At 42.6% G+C, this 22,390-nt stretch overlaps 1 protein-coding gene across 1 annotated transcript in view; it reads left to right on the forward strand.

Moving 5' to 3' along the window:
- CEP290 (centrosomal protein 290) overlaps positions 1–22,390 on the forward strand; it is an 862,077-nt gene that overhangs the window by 239,602 nt on the left and 600,085 nt on the right. Inside the window, 2 exon segments of the mRNA XM_053716925.1 lie at positions 21,236–21,409; positions 21,939–22,050. Of these exon segments, the coding sequence (XP_053572900.1) occupies positions 21,236–21,409; positions 21,939–22,050 (286 nt within the window).

Below are 22,390 nucleotides of genomic sequence, written 5' to 3' on the forward strand. Positions count from 1 at the left end.
GAGGGCCCCCGATCCGGGATCGGATCTAGTGGGGGGCAGACTTTCTCTCTTCGCCCAGGCTTGGGCAATAGATGTCCAGGACCCCTGGGCGCTAGAGATAATATCTCAGGGATACCTTCTGGACTTCAAATTCTCTCCTCCAAGAGAGAGATTTCATCTGTCAAGGTTGTCAACAAACCAAACAAAGAAAGAGGCGTTTCTACGCTGCGTACAAGAACTTTTGTTAATGGGAGTAATCCATCCAGTTCCACGGTCGGAACAGGGACAAGGGTTTTACTCAAATCTGTTTGTGGTTCCCAAAAAAGAGGGAACTTTCAGACCAATCCTGGATTTAAAGATCCTAAACAAATTCCTAAGAGTTCCATCGTTCAAAATGGAGACTATTCGGACAATTTTACCCATGATCCAAAAGGGTCAGTACATGACCACAGTGGATTTAAAGGATGCTTACCTTCACATACCGATTCACAAAGATCATTACCGGTATCTAAGGTTTGCCTTCCTAGACAGGCATTACCAGTTTGTAGCTCTTCCATTCGGATTGGCTACAGCTCCAAGAATCTTCACAAAGGTTCTGGGTGCTCTTCTGGCGGTACTAAGACCGCGGGGAATCTCGGTAGCTCCGTACCTAGACGACATTCTGATACAAGCTTCAAGCTTTCAAACTGCCAAGTCTCATACAGAGTTAGTACTGGCTTTTCTAAGGTCACATGGATGGAAGGTGAACGAAAAGAAAAGTTCACTCGTTCCACTCACAAGAGTTCCCTTCCTGGGGACTCTTATAGATTCTGTAGAAATGAAGATTTACCTGACAGAGGACAGGTTAACAAGACTTCAAAGTGCTTGCCGCACCCTTCATTCCATTCAACACCCGTCAGTGGCTCAATGCATGGAGGTAATCGGCTTAATGGTAGCGGCAATGGACATAGTTCCCTTTGCTCGCTTACACCTCAGACCACTGCAACTGTGCATGCTAAGTCAGTGGAATGGGGAGTACTCAGATTTGTCCCCTTCTCTGAATCTGGATCAAGAGACCAGAAATTCTCTTCTATGGTGGCTTTCTCGGCCACATCTGTCCAGGGGGATGCCATTCAGCAGACCAGACTGGACAATTGTAACAACAGACGCCAGCCTTCTAGGTTGGGGTGCCGTCTGGAATTCTCTGAAAGCTCAGGGACAATGGAGTCAGGAGGAGAGTCTCCTGCCAATAAACATTCTGGAATTGAGAGCAGTTCTCAATGCCCTCCTGGCTTGGCCCCAGTTGACAACTCGGGGGTTCATCAGGTTTCAGTCGGACAACATCACGACGGTAGCTTACATCAACCATCAGGGAGGGACAAGAAGCTCCCTAGCAATGATGGAAGTATCAAAGATAATTCGCTGGGCAGAGTCTCACTCTTGCCACCTGTCAGCAATCCACATTCCGGGAGTGGAGAACTGGGAGGCGGATTTCTTAAGTCGTCAGACTTTTCATCCGGGGGAGTGGGAGCTTCATCCGGAGGTCTTTGCCCAAATACTTCGACGTTGGGGCAAACCAGAGATAGATCTCATGGCGTCTCGACAGAACGCCAAGCTTCCTCGTTACGGGTCCAGATCCAGGGATCCAGGAGCAGTCCTGATAGATGCCCTGACAGCACCTTGGGACTTCAGGATGGCTTACGTGTTTCCACCCTTCCCGATGCTTCCTCGATTGATTGCCAGAATCAAACAGGAGAGAGCATCAGTGATTCTAATAGCACCTGCATGGCCACGCAGGACTTGGTATGCAGACCTGGTGGACATGTCATCCTGTCCACCTTGGTCTCTACCTCTGAAACAGGATCTCCTGATACAGGGTCCTTTCAAACATCAAAATCTAACTTCTCTGAAGCTGACTGCTTGGAAATTGAACGCTTGATTTTATCAAGACGTGGGTTTTCTGAGTCAGTTATTGATACCTTAATACAGGCTAGGAAGCCTGTTACCAGAAGGATTTACCATAAGATATGGCGTAAATACCTATATTGGTGTGAATCCAAAGGTTACTCTTGGAGTAAGGTTAGGATTCCTAGGATATTGTCTTTTCTACAAGAAGGTTTAGAAAAGGGTTTATCTGCTAGTTCATTAAAGGGACAGATCTCAGCTCTGTCCATTCTGTTACACAAACGTCTGTCAGAAGTTCCAGACGTTCAGGCTTTTTGTCAGGCTTTGGCCAGGATTAAGCCTGTGTTTAAAACTGTTGCTCCGCCATGGAGCTTAAACCTTGTTCTTAACGTTTTACAGGGCGTTCCGTTTGAACCCCTTCATTCCATTGATATAAAGTTGTTATCTTGGAAAGTTCTATTTTTAATAGCTATTTCCTCGGCTCGAAGAGTCTCTGAGTTATCAGCCTTACATTGTGATTCTCCTTATTTGATTTTTCATTCGGATAAGGTAGTTCTGCGTACTAAACCTGGGTTCTTACCTAAGGTAGTCACTAACAGGAATATCAATCAAGAGATTGTTGTTCCTTCTTTGTGTCCAAATCCTTCTTCGAAGAAGGAACGTCTACTGCACAATCTGGACGTAGTTCGTGCCCTAAAATTTTACTTACAGGCAACTAAGGAATTTCGACAAACGTCTTCTCTGTTTGTCGTTTACTCTGGTCAGAGGAGAGGTCAAAAGGCTTCTGCTACCTCTCTTTCCTTTTGGCTTCGTAGCATAATACGTTTAGCTTATGAGACTGCTGGACAGCAGCCTCCTGAAAGAATTACAGCTCATTCTACTAGAGCTGTGGCTTCCACTTGGGCCTTCAAGAATGAGGCCTCTGTTGAACAGATTTGCAAGGCTGCAACTTGGTCTTCGCTTCATACTTTTTCCAAATTTTACAAATTTGACACTTTTGCTTCCTCGGAGGCTATTTTTGGGAGAAAGGTTCTTCAGGCAGTGGTTCCTTCTGTATAAAGAGCCTGCCTATCCCTCCCGTCATCCGTGTACTTTTGCTTTGGTATTGGTATCCCAGAAGTAATGATGACCCGTGGACTGATCACACTTAACAGAAGAAAACATAATTTATGCTTACCTGATAAATTCCTTTCTTCTGTAGTGTGATCAGTCCACGGCCCGCCCTGTTTTTTTAAGGCAGGTAAATATTTTTTAAATTATACTCCAGTCACCACTACACCCTTGGCTTCTCCTTTCTCGTTGGTCCTTGGTCGAATGACTGGGAGTGACGTAGAGGGGAGGAGCTATATGCAGCTCTGCTGGGTGAATCCTCTTGCACTTCCTGTTGGGGAGGAGTAATATCCCAGAAGTAATGATGACCCGTGGACTGATCACACTACAGAAGAAAGGAATTTATCAGGTAAGCATAAATTATGTTTTTGCTGAAGCAGGTGCTTGCTACCCTCAAGGTTCCGGAACCGAAACTACCAGAGGAACCTTCGATTCCTAAGCTTGATAAAGTGTATGAGGACAGGGTGGTACCTCAGACCTTCCCGGTTCCTGTTAAGATGGCTAACATTATTAAGAATGAATGGGAAAGATTAGGTTTTTCTTTTTCCTCTTCTTTTTCCTTTAAGAAGCTGTTCCCCATCTTGGACTCTCAGCTCAAGCTATGGGGGACTGTCCCTAAGGTGGATGGTGCTATCTCTACGCTTGAGAAGCAAACAATGATTCCTCTTGAGGATAGTACGTCTTTGAAGATATGGATAAGAAGTTTAAGAACATGTTGAGAAAGATGTTCCAACACACAGGGTTTGTTTTTCAGCCAGCAGCGGTGGTAGCTGCGGTTTGCCGGAACTGCGACATATTGGTGCGAGTCTCTGTCTGACATGGTCGAGAGGGAGACTTCCCTCGAAGAGATACAGGAGTGAATTAAAGCCTTGAGGGTCGCTAATTCTTTTATTTGTGATGCCAATATGCAAATTATTTGCCTGAACGCAAAGGTGTCAGGTTTTCCCGTATTAGCCCGCAGGGCTCTGTAGCTAAAATTGTGGTCTGCGGACATGACCTCTAAGTCCAGACTGCTATCACTTCCCTTTCATCGAAATATTCTGTTCAGTCCAGGATTGGACTCGATCATATCCACGGTTACGGGAGGCAAAGGCCCTTTCCTACCACAGGATAAGAAGGCTAAGCCTAAGAGATCTACTTTTCTTCCCTTTTGTGCGGACAATGCCCAACGACAGCAGCCTGCCGCGAAAACGGATCAGTCCAAGGGTACTTGGAAACCAGCTAAGTCTTGGACTAAGTCAAAGCAGAACAAGAAGCCCGCCGAAACAAAGTCGGCATTAGGGGGCGGCCCCCCGACTTGTCTCCAGACCATGTAGGGGGCAGATTATCTCTCTTCTCAGAGGCCTGGTTGCAGGATGTTCAGGACCCTTGGGTTCTGGAGGTTGTCGCCCAGGGTTACAGGATAGGGTTCAGATCTCATCTGCCCAGGGGCAGATTCCTCCGGTCAAATCTGTCTTCCAGACCAGGAAAGAGAGCAGCCTTTCTAGAATGTGTGAGGAATCTCTCTGAGTTATTGTACCAGTCTAGGGTACTATTCAAACCTTTTTGTGGTTCCAAAGGAGGGCACGTTCTGCCCCATTCTAGACCTAAAATGTTTAACTAAATTTCTGGCTGTTCCATCGTTCAAAATGGAAACGATCAGATTGATTCTGCCCCTAGTTCAAAAGGGTCAGTTCATGACGACAATAGACTTGAAGGATACCTACCCTCATGTGCCAATCCACAGGGATCACTTTCAGGTTCCTGAGGTTTGAGTTTCTGGACCATCATTTCCAGTTTGTGGTCCTTCCCTTTGGTCTGGCGACGGCCCAGAGAGTCTTTACAAAGGTTCTGGGGGAGCTACTTGCAGTGGCCAGATCCAGAGGCATTGCTGTGGTACCCGGCGCCCTATCTGGACGACATCCTAGTACAGGAGATAAACTCGGAAAAGAGCTCCCTGATTCCCAGCAACATGGTGAAGTTCCTGGGAACGATAATAGATTCTATATCCATGAAGATATTTCTCACAGATCGGCAACGCAGGAAGATTGCGTCAACTTGTCTTGCCCTTCAGTCCTCCTCCAGTCCCTCGGTGGCTCAGAGTATGGAGGTGATCGGGCTCATGGTGCCCAGCATCAATGTCATTCCTTTCGCCAGGTTCCATCTCAGACCTCTTCAGTTGAGACAGTGGAACTGCGATCATTCAGATCTATCCTAACAGATTTCCATGGATGTTCGGGCGAGGGATTCTCTCTCTTGGTGGATCCGTCTGCAACAACTGTCCTAGGGGACATCCTTCCTGAGACCGTCCTGGGAGATTGTGACCACGGACGCAAGTCTGTCAGGATGGGGTGCTGTTTGGGGTGCCAGGATGGCACAGGGAAAGTGGTCTTGAGAGGAGTCCTTCCTCCCGATCAACATTCTGGAACTTCGAGCGATCTACAATGCTCTGAAGGCGTGGGCTCTCCTGGGGTCATTAGGCTTTATCAGGTTCCAGACGGCCAACATTACTTCGGTGGCCTACATCAACCATCGGGGGGGGGGAAGCTCCCTAGCAATGAGGGAGGTTTCTCGGATATTGGAATAGGCAGAATCCCACAGCTGCTCGCTCTCGGCAATCCACATTCCGGTTCTGGACAACTCGGAAGCGGATTTTCTAAGCAGGCAATCCTTCCATCCGGGGGAATGGTCTCTCCATCCAGAGGTGTTTTCAGAGATTTGTCTCAGATGGGGGACGCAATTGCAAGTTACCCAGATACGGGTCGCGGTCCAGGGATCCCCAGGCAGAGCTGACAGGCGCCTTACTGGTTCCTTGGGGGTTCAACCTAGTTTATGTTTTTCCACCGTTGCCACTTCTACCGCGAGTAGTGGCCCGCATCAATCAGGAGCAAGCTTCGGCTATTCTGATTGCTCCGTCGTGGCTGCGGAGGACGTGATTTGCGGATCTAGTGAGGATGTCATTGTCTCCTCCATGGAGGTTACCCTGTCGCAGGGATCTGTTGGTACAGAATCCCTTTAAACATCAAAATCTAGATTCTCTGAGGCTGAATGCGTGGAGATTGAACACTTAGTCTTAACCAAGAGAGGATTCTCTGAGAGAGTGATTGATACTCTCATTCAGGCCAGGAAGCCGGTCACTCGTCGCATCTATCATAAGGTGTGGAGTACTTACTTGTCCTGGTGTGAGAAGTATGTATATCCCTGGCACAAGGTTAAGGTATCCAGGATTCTGTCCGTTCTCCAGGAGGGACTGGAGAAGGGGCTTGCCACCAGTTCCTTGAAGGGACAGATTTCAGCTTTATCTGTTTTGTTGCACAAGAGGCTTCCTTGAGCTTCCTGATATTCAGTCTTTTGTTCAGGCTCTGTCTAGAATCAGGCCTGTTTTTAGACAGTCCGCTCCTCCCTGGAGCTTGAACTTGGTTCTGAAGGTATTGCAGAGGGTTCCGTTTGAACCTATGTACTCTCTTGACATTGTTACTTTCTTGGATCGTAACATCAATCAGGAAATAGTCATTCCTTCTTTGTGTCCTAACTCTTCTTCTCCTAAGGAGAATTTGGATGTGGTTCGAGCTTGGAAGTTTTATTTTCAGGCTACGAAGGATTTCAGACAGTCTACATCTCTTTGTGGTGTATTCAGGGAAGCGCAAGGGACAAGAGAGCCTTTTCAACTTCTTTGTCCTTTTTTTTTTTTTGAGTATCATGATTCGCTTGGCCTACGAGACAACAGGACATAAGCTTTCTCAGAGGATCACGGCTCATTCAACTAGAGCTGTGGTTTATCCTTGGGCCTTCAAGAATAAGGCCTCTATGGAGCAGATTTGTAAGGCAGCTACCTGGTCCTCCTTACATACCTTTCCAAAATTTTACAGATTTAACGTTTTTGCTTTGGCAAAGCAGTTTTTGGGAGAAAGGTTTTACAGGCTGTGGTGCCCTCAGATTAGGGTCCGCCTTCTTTTGCCCTCCCGGTTTTTCATTCAGTGTCCTCTAGAGCTTGGGTATTCGTTCCCACAAGTAATGATTGAAACCGTTAACTCTCCTCCCCTTTTTTTTTTTTTTTTTAAATACAATTTTATTGAAATATAATTGCGATACAATAAGACACAGTTTCTAGGAACAATTATGCAGTTGGTAAGTGGTTGCCAGCATCCCCACGCTCTATAAAGGTCCATGGGGTTTAATGTCCAAATGGTCCTTGTATTGGGGCATAAGTGAGGGGGTCCCGAAACGGTCCTCCAAGCTGTGGCAAGTTCCCAGCATATTATATCAATTACGCAATTGGTAGATGAAAGAGTCTGTACATTTTAATTACAACATACATGACTATGAACAGTAAAAAAAACTGTTATAAACAGTTATAAACAAGTAACTATTACCATTTTGTCCTTTAATATAGCCCTTCCTGCCTGTTTAACATAAAAGCAATATGTAATGGGGGGAGAAAGAGGAAGGGGAGAAGGAAAAGAGGGAGGGGGGAGGGGGGGGAGGTCTGGTCGGAGGCGTTGTTCCCTAAGGGATTCCGGATGGGATAGGGTGTGTCGTCTCTCTCAGGGTGTGGGAGAAGGACTCCCAATAGAACCGGACTTCATGAAAGAAGGCCAGATTGCCATTCCTGAAGAAGGAATACTCCTCCCCCTCCAAGTGTTCCGAGATGTGGTGGAGCCACTCCTGGGTTGTGGGGGCATTTGTGGATTTCCATTTCCGGGCGATAAGTGCTTTCGCACTATTAATGGTAATTTGTAGGAGCTTCCATCTGATCCTGCAAACCTTATCATGTTTATGGTTCAGGAGGGCAGTGAGGGGTGTTAAACTAAATGTCGGACCCATGAGCTCCTTAAGGAATTTCTCTACTCTCCTCCAAAAAGGGGAGATCACTGGACAGTACCACCACATGTGGGCCATTGTTCCCACCGCCCCGCACCCCCTCCAGCAAGTAGCGCCTGCTCTTGGGTATATTTGTTTAATTCCTTCGGGTGTGAGGTACCAACGAAATAGGACCTTATGATTCAGTTCCAAGATTCTGGCTAGGGACGAGGACTTGGAAGTGCTATAAAGGATGGCCTGCCATTGCTCTTCTGATATTTCCCTCCCTAGTTCTGCTTGCCAGTGAAGCTTGCATGCTGGGGGCGATGCATTAGGGGTATTATCTAGCATTTTCTTTTCTATGGAGAGGGAGCTACGGGGCGGGGAGCCCGACAGGCACAGCCTTTCAAATGGAGTTGGTTCTCTAGTTAAACTGTCCCTATGGGGTGAGATTTTCAGAAGATGTGACAGTTGGGCATATTTGAGCCAGGAGGAGAAACTCCCCCCAGAGATATCTGTCATTTGTGAGCGTGTTTTCAGTGTGTGGTTAGAGACCAGATTGGCAAATGGAGTTGTGTTTGACATGCCGCCTGGGCAATGCCTCTCCGCCAATAGACCTCCCAAGAACTCAGCGTTATGTGATATTGGTGTCATCGGAGAAATAGGAGAAGAGATACCCCTTTCTTTGGCTCGTATTGAACTCTCCTCCCCTTTTGATGGAAAATATAAATTATGCTTACCTGATAATTTAATTTCCATCGTGGGGAGAAGAGTCCATGGATCCGGCCCATTGCTCCGGTGGGCGGACCTAAATTTAGTTTTGTTCTGGCACTATTTATACCCTGATATTTCTCCTACTGTTCCTTGTTCCCTCGGCAGAATGACTGGGGGATGAGGGAAGTGGGGGAGGTATTTAAGCCTTTGGCTGGGGTGTCTTTGCCTCCTTCTGGTGGCCAGGTTCTTAATTCCCACAAGTAATGAATAAAGCCGTAGACTCTTTCTCACTGAAATTATTTACAAACAGCGTGTGCAATTATGGCACAAATGGTTGTAAATGCTTCTCTGGGATCCCCTTTGTTCAGAAATAGCAGACATATATGGCTTTGGCGTTGTTTTTTGGTAATTAGAAGGCTGCTAAATGCCGCTGCGCACCACATGTGTATTATGCCCAGCAGTGAAGGGGTTATTTTGGGAGCTTGAAGGGTTAATTTTAGCTGTAGTGTAGTAGACAACCCAAAGTATTGATCTAGGTCCATTTTGGTATATTTCATGCCACCATTTCACTGCCAAATGCCATCAAATATTTTTTTTTTCACTTTTCCACAAACTTTAGGTTTCACACTGAAATTATTTACAAACAGCTTGTGCAATCATGGCACAAATGGTTGTAAATGCTAGTCTGGGATCCCCTGTTCAGAAATAGCAGACATATATGACTTTATCGTTGCTTTTTGGTAATTAGAAGGCCGCTAAATTCCGCTGCGCACCACACTTGTATTATTCCCAGCAGTGACGGTGTTAATTAGGTAGCTTGTAGGGAATTCGAAGGGTTAATTTTAGCTTTAGTGTATAGATCAGCCTCCCACCCCCTGATCCCTCCCAAACAGCTCTCTTCCCTCCCCCACCCCACAATTTTCCCTCCATCTTAAGTACTTGCAAAAATTCTGCCAGTATAAAAAAAAAATAGTTTGTGTTTGTTTGTTTTTTAATGTTTTTTTTTTAAATTATATATTTTCTGCAGTGTAGGATCCCCCTTACCACCCAACCTCCCTGAGCCCCCCGTAACAGCTCTCTAACCCTCCCCCCTCTCACTATTTGGTGCCATTTTGAGTACTGGCAGCTGTCTGCCAGTACCCACTTTTCAAAATAATGTGCCCATAACTTAAATAAATATTTATTTTTCTGTAGTGTAGCTTCCCCCTCAATACCCCCCTCCCAGATCCCTTTTTTAAAACATAATTTTCCCTCTCCCCTACCCGCTCCCAACAAGACTTCAATGCACATAAGTGCAGATCACGGGCGAGCGCGCACCCGCCCCCAAGCGCACTCCCGCACGCACTGGGGAGTGATCCGTTACTGCTGGCCGAAAGTTAGCCAACGATGGGCCGCCCACCCGCCTCCCTGCAGCTGCTCCCACCCATCAACGATCGGCACCATCGCTGGCTGATGCAGAGAGGGCCACAGTGTGTTTGCCATAAAAGGTATTGCAGTAATGCCTCAATATCGAGGATCAGGATCGCTTCAAGCCGCTTGAAACCCCCGAGGACGTCCTTGGTCGTTAAGGGTATTTTTTTGTAAGACTTTCCTGGCACGTCCTCGGTCACGAAGGGGTTAAAAAAAAAACAAAAACAAAAAAAAACGTTTTTCAGGTACTGGCAAATAGCTGCCAGTACCTAAGATGGCGGCAATAGTTAGGGCAGGGGAGGTTTAGATAGCTTTTTTTTTTTTTTTAGGGGGGGATCGGGGAGGTTTGAGGCTTATGACAATCCTACACTGCAGAAACAAAATTAAAAAAAATAAAAAAGTTTTTATTTTTTTTATTGGCAGACTATCTGCCAGTACTTAAATTGAAGGTAAACTTTGATGAATGAAAGCCCGTTTTTTTAAAATACTATTAAAAACAGGGACACTTTCATTCATCAAAGTTTAGAAGGCAGCCGTTTTGATTAAAAACTTACTTTTGTTTTTTTCACAGCCAGAGCAGCTTCCCCCACCCGGAGATCCTCTCTTCACACATCATCAATGACTAATCCAGCTTCCTCCAATCACGGCATGGCCTCAGGCAATGACTACCCTGGGGAGAAAGCCGTGATTGGAGGAAGCTGGATTAGTCATTGATGACGTGCAAAGAGAGGATCTCCGGGTGGGGGAAGCTGCTCTGGCTGTGCAAAGAAGAGAGGTAAGGTTTTAATCAAAACGGCTGCTTTGTAAACTTTGATGAATGAAAGTGCCCCTGTTTTTAATAGTATTTCTCCTGTTAAGTGTGGTCAGTCCACGGGTCATCATTACTTCTGGGATATTATCTCCTCCCCTACAGGAAGTGCAAGAGGATTCACCCAGCAGAGCTGCTATATAGCTCCTCCCCTCTACGTCACCTCCAGTCATTCTCTTGCACCCAACGAATAGATAGGATGTGTGAGAGGACTGTGGTGATTTTAATTAGTTTATTACCTTCAATCAAAAGTTTGTTATTTTATAATAGCACCGGAGTGTGTTATTCATTCTCTGGTAGAATTTGAAGAAGAATCTACCTGAGTTTTTTCTATGATTTTAGCCGGAGTAGTTAAGATCATATTGCTGTTTCTCGGCCATCTGAGGAGAGGTAAACTTCAGATCAGGGGACAGCGGGCAGATTAATCTGCAAAGAGGTATGTAGCAGTTTATTATTTTCTGACATGGAATTGATGAGAAAATCCTGCCATACCGTTATAATGTAAAACTCAGCCTTTAATGCAGTAGATGTAGCTGGTATCAGGCTGTCATGTATGTATATTTTACACTTCAGTATTCTGGGGAATGGTACTTCACTGGATTTATACTGTATGCATAGACTTAACCTAATTTGCAGGGACTTGCAATAGGTTTTAAATAACAATTAATTTATTGAGGTTAAACGTTTTTTTTGATGGCATGTAAAATCGTTTATTTCTCTGAGGTACTGGGTGAAAAAATGTTTTGGGCACTATTTTTTCCACTTGGCAATAGTTTTGTTTAAATTAAAGCAGTTTACTGATCTCTCTCACTGTTATGTGTGAGGGGGAGGGGCCATTTTTGGCGCTTTTACTACGCATCAAAAAACTCAGTCAGAGGTTCATTTTCTTCCTGCATGATCCGGTTCATCTCTACAGAACTCAGGGATCTCCAAAGCTTTTTTTGAGGGAGGTAATCATTCACAGCAGAGCTGTGAAGATTGTAGTTGACTGTGATAAAAAACGTTTATTTGTGTATTTTTTCTGCTGCCAGGGTTAGTTATCCTTTGCTAATGGGAACAATCCTTTGCTAAAATTGTATATTTCTTACAAAGATTTGATGCTATAACTTATTTATTTTCAACTGTCATAATTTTTTCTGTGCTTCTTATAGGCACAGTTCGTTTTCATATTATTGTAAATTACTTGAAAAGCATTTCCAAGTTGCTAGTTTATTGCTAGTGTGTTAAACATGTCTGATTCAGAGGAAGATACATGTGCTATATGTGCTAATGCCAAAGTGGAGCCCAATAGAAATTTATGTACTAATTGTATTGATGTTACTTTAAATAAAAGTCAATCTCTACAAACTGAACATATTTCACCTAACAACGAGGGGAGAGTTATGCCGACTAACTCGCCTCACGTGTCAGTACCTGCATCTCCCGCTCGGGAGGTGCGTGATATGGTAGCGCCGAGTACATCTGGGCGGCCATTTCAAATCACATTACAGGATATGGCTACTGTTATGACTGAAGTTTTGGCTAAATTACCAGAACTTAGAGGCAAGCGTGATCACTCTGGGGTGAGAACAGAGTGCGCTGATAATATTAGGGCCATGTCAGACACTGCGTCACAAGTGGCAGAACATGAGGACGGAGAACTTCATTCTGTGGGTGACGGCTCTGATCCAAACAGACTGGATTCAGATATTTCAAATTTTAAATTTAAGCTGGAAAACCTCCGTGTATTACTAGGGGAGGTGTTAGCGGCTCTGAATGATTGTAACACAGTTGCAATACCAGAGAAAATGTGTAGGTTGGATAAATATTTTGCGGTACCGGCGAGTTCTGATGTTTTTCCTATACCTAAGAGACTTACTGAAATTGTTACTAAGGAGTGGGATAGGCCCGGTGTGCCGTTCTCACCTCCTCCGATATTTAGAAAAATGTTTCCAATAGACGCCACCACACGGGACTTATGGCAAACGGTCCCTAAGGTGGAGGGAGCAGTTTCTACTTTAGCTAAGCGTACCACTATCCCGGTGGAGGATAGCTGTGCTTTTTCAGATCCAATGGATAAAAAATTAGAGGGTTACCTTAAGAAAATGTTTGTTCAACAAGGTTTTATATTGCAACCTCTTGCATGTATTGCGCCTGTCACGGCTGCAGCAGCATTTTGGTTTGAGTCTCTGGAAGAGACACTTGAATCATCTACACTAGATGAGATTACACTCAAACTTAAAGCCCTTAAGTTAGCTAACTCATTTATTTCAGATGCCGTAGTACATTTAACTAAACTTACGGCTAAGATTTCCGGATTTGCCATTCAGGCACGCAGAGCACTGTGGCTAAAATCCTGGTCAGCTGATGTTACTTCTAAATCTAAATTGCTTAATATACCTTTCAAAGGGCAGACCTTATTCGGGCCCGGGTTGAAAGAGATTATCGCTGACATTACAGGAGGTAAAGGCCATGCCCTGCCTCAGGACAAAGCCAAACCTAGGGCTAGACAGTCTAATTTTCGTTCCTTTCGTAATTTCAAAGCAGGAACAGCATCAGCTTCCTCTGCACCAAAACAGGAAGGAGCTGTTGCTCGCTACAGACAAGGCTGGAAACCTAACCAGTCCTGGAACAAGGGCAAGCAGGCCAGGAAACCTGCTGCTGCCCCTAAGACAGCATGAATCGAGGGCCCCCGATCCGGGACCGGATCTAGTAGGGGGCAGACTTTCTCTCTTCGCCCAGGCTTGGGCAAGAGATGTTCAGGATCCCTGGGCGTTAGAGATCATATCTCAGGGATACCTTCTGGACTTCAAATCCTCTCCCCCAAGAGGGAGATTTCATCTGTCAAGGTTGTCAACAAACCAAATAAAGAAAGAAGCGTTCCTACGCTGCGTACAAGATCTTTTATTAATGGGAGTGATCCATCCAGTTCCGCGGTCGGAACAAGGACAAGGGTTTTACTCAAATCTGTTTGTAGTTCCCAAAAAAGAGGGAACTTTCAGGCCAATCTTGGATTTAAAGATCCTAAACAAATTCCTAAGAGTTCCATCGTTCAAGATGGAAACTATTCGAACAATTTTGCCCATGATCCAAGAGGGTCAATACATGACCACAGTGGATTTAAAGGATGCTTACCTTCACATACCGATTCACAGAAATCATTACCGGTATCTAAGGTTTGCCTTTCTAGACAGGCATTACCAGTTTGTAGCTCTTCCATTCGGATTGGCTACGGCTCCAAGAATCTTCACAAAGGTTCTGGGTACTCTTCTGGCGGTACTAAGACCGCGAGGAATTTCGGTAGCTCCGTACCTAGACGACATTCTGATACAAGCTTCAAGCTTTCAAACTGCCAAGTCTCATACAGAGTTAGTACTGGCATTTCTAAGGTCGCATGGATGGAAGGTGAACGAAAAGAAGAGTTCTCTCTTTCCACTCACAAGAGTTCCCTTCTTGGGGACTCTGATAGATTCTGTAGAAATGAAGATTTACCTGACAGAAGACAGGTTAACAAAGCTTCAAAATGCATGCCGTGTCCTTCATTCCATTCAACACCCGTCAGTAGCTCAATGCATGGAGGTGATCGGCTTAATGGTAGCGGCAATGGACATAGTACCTTTTGCACGCCTACATCTCAGACCGCTGCAATTGTGCATGCTAAGTCAGTGGAATGGGGATTACTCAGATTTGTCCCCCACTCTGAATCTGAATCAAGAGACCAGAAATTCTCTTCTATGGTGGCTTTATCGGCCACACCTGTCCAGGGGGATGCCATTCAGCAGGCCAGACTGGACAATTGTAACAACAGACGCCAGCCTACTAGGTTGGGGCGCTGTCTGGAATTCTCTGAAGGCTCAGGGACTATGGAATCAGGAGGAGAGTCTCCTTCCAATAAACATTCTGGAATTGAGAGCAGTTCTCAATGCCCTTCTGGCTTGGCCCCAGTTAACAACTCGGGGGTTCATCAGGTTTCAGTCGGACAACATCACGACTGTAGCTTACATCAACCATCAGGGAGGGACAAGAAGCTCCCTAGCAATGATGGAAGTATCGAAGATAATTCGCTGGGCAGAGTCTCACTCTTGCCACCTGTCTGCAATCCACATCCCGGGAGTGGAGAACTGGGAGGCGGATTTCTTAAGTCGTCAGACTTTTCATCCGGGAGAGTGGGAACTTCATCCGGAGGTCTTTGCCCAGATACTTCGACGTTGGGGCAAACCAGAGATAGATCTCATGGCGTCTCGTCAGAACGCCAAGCTTCCTCGCTACGGGTCCAGATCCAGGGATCCGAGAGCGGTTCTGATAGATGCTTTGACAGCACCTTGGACCTTCGGGATGGCTTATGTGTTTCCACCCTTCCCGATGCTTCCTCGATTGATTGCCAGAATCAAACAGGAGAGAGCATCAGTGATTCTAATAGCACCTGCATGGCCACGCAGGACTTGGTATGCAGATCTAGTGGACATGTCATCCTGTCCGCCTTGGTCTCTACCTCTGAAACAGGACCTTCTGATCCAGGGTCCATTCAAACATCAAAATCTAACTTCTCTGAAGCTGACTGCTTGGAAATTGAACGCTTGATTTTATCAAAACGCGGTTTTTCTGAGCCAGTTATTGATACCTTAATACAGGCTAGGAAGCCTGTTACCAGAAGGATTTACCATAAAATATGGCGTAAATACTTATATTGGTGCGAATCCAAGAGTTACTCATGGAGTAAGGTTAGGATTCCAAGGATATTGTCTTTTCTACAAGAAGGTTTAGAAAAGGGGTTATCCGCTAGTTCTTTAAAGGGACAGATTTCAGCTCTGTCCATTCTTTTACACAAATGTCTGTCAGAAGTTCCGGACGTTCAAGCTTTTTGTCAGGCTTTAGCTAGGATCAAGCCTGTGTTTAAAACTGTTGCTCCGCCATGGAGTTTGAACTTAGTTCTTAATGTTTTACAGGGTGTTCCGTTTGAACCCCTTCATTCCATTGATATCAAGTTGTTATCTTGGAAAGTTCTGTTTTTAATGGCTATTTCCTCGGCTCGAAGAGTTTCTGAGTTATCTGCCTTACATTGTGATTCTCCTTATCTGATTTTTCATTCAGACAAGGTAGTTCTGCGTACTAAACCTGGGTTCCTACCTAAGGTGGTCACTAACAGGAATATCAATCAAGAGATTGTTGTTCCATCTTTGTGTCCTAATCCTTCCTCGAAGAAGGAACGTCTGCTACACAATCTAGATGTAGTCCGTGCCCTGAAATTTTATCTACAGGAAACTAAGGATTTTCGTCAAACGTCTTCCCTGTTTGTCGTTTATTCTGGTCAGAGGAGAGGTCAAAAAGCTTCGGCTACCTCTCTCTCTTTTTGGCTTCGTAGCATAATACGATTAGCCTATGAGACTGCTGGACAGCAGCCTCCTGAAAGAATTACAGCTCATTCTACTAGAGCTGTGGCTTCCACTTGGGCCTTTAAGAATGAGGCTTCTGTTGAACAGATTTGCAAGGCTGCAACTTGGTCTTCTCTTCATACTTTTTCCAAATTTTACAAATTTGACACTTTTGCTTCTTCGGAGGCTGTTTTTGGGAGAAAGCTTCTTCAGGCAGTGGTTCCCTCCGTATAAAGAGCCTGCCTGTCCCTCCCGTCATCCGTGTACTTTTGCTTTGGTATTGGTATCCCAGAAGTAATGATGACCCGTGGACTGACCACACTTAACAGGAGAAAACAAAATTTATGCTTACCTGATAAATTCATTTCTCCTGTAGTGTGGTCAGTCCACGGCCCGCCCTGTTTTTTTATGGCAGGCTAAAAAATTTTTTGGATTATACTCCAGTCACCACTACACCCTTGGGCTTCTCCTTTCTCGTTGGTCCTTTGGTCGAATGACTGGAGGTGACGTAGAGGGGAGGAGCTATATAGCAGCTCTGCTGGGTGAATCATCTTGCACTTCCTGTAGGGGAGGAGATAATATCCCAGAAGTAATGATGACCCGTGGACTGACCACACTACAGGAGAAATTAATTTATCAGGTAAGCATAAATTTTGTTTTTTAAAAAACGGGCTTTCATTCATCAAAGTTTACCTTCACCTTTTCCAGGGTGACCAGTGGAGGAGGGAAGAGAGCTGTTAGGGAGGGATCAGGGGGTGGAGAGTGTCAGGTAGGAGGCTAGTCTCCACACTAAAGCTAACCTTAACCTTTTAAGCTACCTGATTAACCCCTTCACTGCCGGGAATAATAGAAGTGTGGTGCGCAGCTGCAATTAGCGGCCTTCTAATTACCAAAAAGCAATGGCAAAGCCATATATGTCTGCTATTTCTGAACAAAGTGCATCTCAGAGAAACAAACATTTGTGCCATGATTGCACAAGCAATATGTAAATAATTTCTGTGAGAAACCCAAAGTTTGTTAAAAAGTACAATTTTTTTTATTTGATGGCATTTGGTGGTGAAATGGTGGCATAAAATATACCAAAATTGGCCTAGATCAATACCTTGGGTTGTCTACTAAAATATATATATATATATATATATATATATATATATATATATATATATATATATATATATATATATATATATATATATATATATATATATAGATTTGATAGGTAAATAAAAAAAAAAACAAGGCTCTATTTCTGTTTAAATGGATTGGTAGCAAAAGCTAAAATTGCTCTGGTATTTTGAGCAAGTTTTTTTCTGGATGTCCCAGTAGTGAAAGGGTTAAAGGTACACTCAAGTCAAAATAAACTTTTATAATTCAGAAAGAACATGCAGTTTTAAGACACTTTCCAATTTATTCCATTATCAATTTTTTTTTTTTATATTCACACTTTCTGGGGAACAAGATTATAACTGAGCATGTGGACAAGCTCACAGGGTATACATATGCTAGTCTGTGATTGACTGATGTCTGTCACATGATACAGGGGGCCGGCAAAATGGGAGAAAAAAAATAATTTGTCAGAAACAAAATCTACTGCTTATTTGAAATTCAGAGTAGGTGTTATTGCCTTTTTATTATGCACTTGCTAAAATTTATTTTTCAAATAAAAATAGCAAGAAAACAAATAAAAATTGATAATAGGAGTAAATTAGAAAGTTGCTTAAAATTGAATGCTCTGAATCATGAAAGAAAACATCTGGGTTTAGTATCCCTTAATGCTGTCCTGATTTTTAACAGTGAGGGCGATATCCATGCACCTCTTTTTAAGTCTACAGTATTGTTTTCTGTCGGTGCACAGTGCTGAGTAATTTATATTTCTTTGTTTTTCACAAAATCAATTACATGAAAATATATAAATAGTTTGTTACATTGGATTAGTAATGGTACAGTGGCTCACACTATTTGTCAGCATTGTGGCTAACTTTAGCATGAACAAAAAAATACTCTCTAGTCATAAAATGATTTAAGAATAGGATGTAATGTTTTGAGCCTATAATTTAATGGTAAGCTGTAGAATTATAGTTTAATTAGTTAAAAAAAAAGAAAAAGAAACAGAAGACGTTAAAGAGTTAATATTCATCTATAGAATGAGAACACGTTGTATTAAATAGCTGTATAGTTTATTTGAAATACTCAACACAAAATTAACTGCTAAAGATATCTTCTACTAAAATGTATTATTCGGGTGTAAAAAGTATATGATCTAATAATAAATCTGCTTGCTTAACCCCTTAATGACCGGACCATTTTTCAATTTTCTTACCCTTAAAGGGACACTGAACCCAAAATTTTTATTTCATGATTCAGATAGAGCATGCAATTTTAAGCAACTTTCTAATTTACTCCTATTATCAAATTTTCTTCATTCTCTTGGTTTGTTTATTTTAAAAGCAAGAATGTAAGTTTAGATGCCGGACCATTTTTGGTGAACAAACTGGGTTGTCCTTGCTGATTGGACAACACCAATAAACAAGTACTGTCCATGGTTCTGAACCAAACATTTGCTGTCTCCTTAGCTTAGATGCCTTCTTTTTCAACTAAAGATAGCAAGAGAACAAAGAAAAATTGATAATAGAAGTAAATTAGAAAGTTGCTTAAAATTGCATGCTCTATCTGAATCATGAAAGAAAAAAATTGGGTTCAGTATCCCTTTAATGACAATGGCTATTTTTACATTTCTGCTGTGTTTGTGTTTAGCTGTAATTTTCCTCTTACTCGTTTACTGTACCCACACATATTATATACCGTTTTTCTCGTCATTAAATGGACTTTCTAAAGATACCATTATTTTCATCATATCTTATAATTTACTAAAAAAAAAAAGATAAAATATGAGGAAAAAATGGAAAAAAAACACACTTTTTCTAACTTTGACCCCAAAATCTGTTACACATCTACAATCACCAAAAAACACCCATGCTAAATAGCTTATAAATTTTGTCCTGAGTTTAGAAATACCCAATGTTTACATGTTCTTTGCTTTTTTTGCAAGTTATAGGGCCATAAATACAAGTAGCACTTTGCTATTTCCAAACCACTTTTTTTCAAAATTAGCGCTAGTTACTTTGGAACCCTGATATCTGTCAGGAATACCTGAATATCCCTTGACATGTATATATTTTGTTTTAGAAGACATCCCAAAGTATTGATCTAGGCCCATTTTGGTATATTTCATGCCACCATTTCACCGCCAAATGCGATAAAAAAAAAAAAAAAGTTCACTTTTTCACAAATTTTGTCACAAACTTTAGGTTTCCCACTGAAATTATTTACAAACAGCTTCTGCAATTATGGCACAAATGGTTGTAAATGCTTCTCTGGGATCCCCTTTTTCAGAAATAACAGACTTATATGGCTTTGTGGTTGCTTTTTGGTAATTAGAAGGCCGCTAAATGCTGCTGCGCACCACATGTGTATTATGTCCAGGAGTGAAGGGGTTAATTAGGGAGCTTGTAGGGTTAATTTTAGCTTTAGTGTAGTGTAGTAGACAAACCCAAGTATTGATCTAGGCCCATTTTGGTATATTTTATGCCACCATTTCACCGCCAAATGCGAGCAAATAATAAAAAAAAAACTTTACATTTTTCACAATTTTAGGTTTCTCACTGAAATTATTTACAAACAGCTTGTGCTATTATGGCAGAAATTGTTGTAAAAGCTTCTCTGGGATCCCCTTTGTTCAGAAATAGCAGATTTATATGGCTTTGGCGTTGCTTTTTGGTAATTAGAAGGCCGCTAAATGCTGCTGCGCACCACACGTGAATTATGCCCAGCAGTGAAGGGGTTAAATTAGGTAGCTTGTAGGGAGCTTGCAGGGTTAATTTTAGAGATCAGCCTCCCACCTGACACATCCCTCCCCCTGATCCCTCCCAAACAGCTCTCTTCCCTCCCCCACCCCACAATTGTTACCGCCATCTTAAGTACTGGCAGAAAGTCTGCCAGTACTAAATAAAAGAGTTTTTTTTTTTTTTTTTTAAATAAAAATTATAAAATATTTTAGTTGTGATGGACCCCTGCCTTAGCACCAACCTCCCTGACCCCCCCCCTCCAGCTCTCTAACCCTCTCCCCTACCTAATTACCGCCATCTTGGGTACTGGCAGCTGTCTGCCAGTACCCAGTTTTGCCCCACAAACCAAACTATTTTAATGTTATTTATAACTTTTATTTGTATGCTTAATTATTTCTGTAGTGTAGCAGCCCCCCCACAATACCCCCACCCCCTCCCCCTCCCAGATCCTTTTAAATGTAAAAAAAAACTTTTTTTCCCCTTCCTTTTTCATTGGTGTCAGTGTGGCTAATGTGCGCATGTGCACGTGCACGTGCACACATACACACGCACACCCGTGCACGTGCACGCGCGCATCGTGCACGCGCGCGCATCGTGCACACGCGCACACACGCTCCCTCCTCCCACCAGACAAAGGCACCATCGGCACCATCACTACCGGAGCAGAGAGGGCCACAGAGTGGCTCTCTCTGCATCGGAGTCTTGTAAAGGGGTATTGCAGGATGCCTCCATATCGAGGCATCACTGCAATACCCTCAGAGCTGCTGGAAGTGATTGTGATTGCTTCCAGCACTCTGTTAGACAACTGATGTACCAGGTACGTCCATTGTCATTAACTGCTTGTTAATGCATGACGTACCTGGTACGTCAGTTGTCATTAAGGGGTTAAAGGGACATGAAACCCAAATTTTTTCTTTCATGATTTGGAAAGAGCAAGCACTTTTAAACAACTTTTTAATTTACTTCTATTATCTAATTTGCTTTATTCTCTTGATATGCTTTGCTGAAAAGCATATCTAGATATGCTCAGTAGCTGCTGATTGGTAGATGCACATAGATGCCTCGTGTGATTGGCTCACCCATGTGCATTGCTATTTCTTCAACAAAGAATATCTAAAGAATGAAGCAAATGAGATAATAGAAGTAATTTGAAAAGTTTTTTTAAATTGTATTCTCTACCTGAATCATGAAATATTTTTTGGGGGTTTAATGTCCCTTTAAGTATTTTTTGTTTGGTTTTAAAGCAGCTGCATTCAGTTTATGGTTCAAGCACATAAATATTATTTATATTCTTTCACTAAATAAAGACTAAAACTTTTGTATGCATGTTTCTATTTATTATTTTTCTCCTATAGGAAATTGCTTCCTATAAAATAGCGGCATTGCAAAAAGCTTTGGATGACAGTGTACCCAGCTCAGAGCTGGAAACAGCCAATAAACATTTTAATGAACTGACTGCCAAATATAGGGATATGTTGCAGAAGGATAATTTGCTTGTTCAGAGGACTTCTGATTTGGAGCACATTGAGGTATATCTATTGTTTTACATTGCTTGTTATTCCCCTAATCATGATTAATTTGATTGTGTTCTATCAAATTGAACTTAACACCTGTTGATTTAGACAACCCTGCTTTAAATTTTTGACCAACTAATAATGACACACATTATGTCAGGTCTTTACTACAGCTCAAATGTATTGTTTTTCCAAAGTTTTACATTGCTCTGCATGTTGTGTCTTTACACCCATTCATGTGGTTGGCTTCTAAAATTGAAATCAGTTTGTAAACACCATGCTTGAATGATATATTCTACAAGTTACTTTACAGCTTATACTTTTCATGTATTTATGCTACCATATTAAGTTCTAAAGGCAGAGGAATGTGAGCTTTGATAGTTATAATTCTGACTCAGTGACAGAAACATAGATATGCACCATTGCTCACTAAAACGGTTTGCTATTCACTTTTTCTTTATGTATCGGAAACCTTTTATGAAAAAAAGTAATTTTAATCTACATTTCATTATAAAGTCAGAGAATTACCTTATTTTTCATACAGCAAGAAAATACATCTCTGAAGGAGCAGATTGCTTCCTATAATAAAGAACTTGAAATAACAAAAGAAAAGCTTAACACCTTGGAACAAGCATGGGAACATCTCAATGCAATTGGTAAGTAAAAGGTTAATTGCTAGATTCAAAATAACATTTGATGTACTTTCAGCAATTCGTTTTTCAACTCTTTTCGGCACAATGTTTTATTTGTGTGAATGTGCAATACATAAAGGTCTGTGCACATCCAGATCGCAAGAAAAAATCTGGCACGAAAAGAGCCACCTACGGCCATTTTTGGCATTTATTTGAGAAACGAATCGCCGAATGCACGTTTTATTTAACATTCTAATTAACATTCGAGTCAACAATGTTATAATTAATCAACAATCAGAAATCATGAACTTATTTATGTTTCAGATCACTTTAGAGATTTAGGTATACAGACTAAAAGACTGAA

Source organism: Bombina bombina, chromosome 6 (genome assembly GCF_027579735.1).
Source record: "Bombina bombina isolate aBomBom1 chromosome 6, aBomBom1.pri, whole genome shotgun sequence".
In the NCBI taxonomy this organism is placed as follows: Eukaryota; Metazoa; Chordata; class Amphibia; order Anura; family Bombinatoridae; genus Bombina; species Bombina bombina.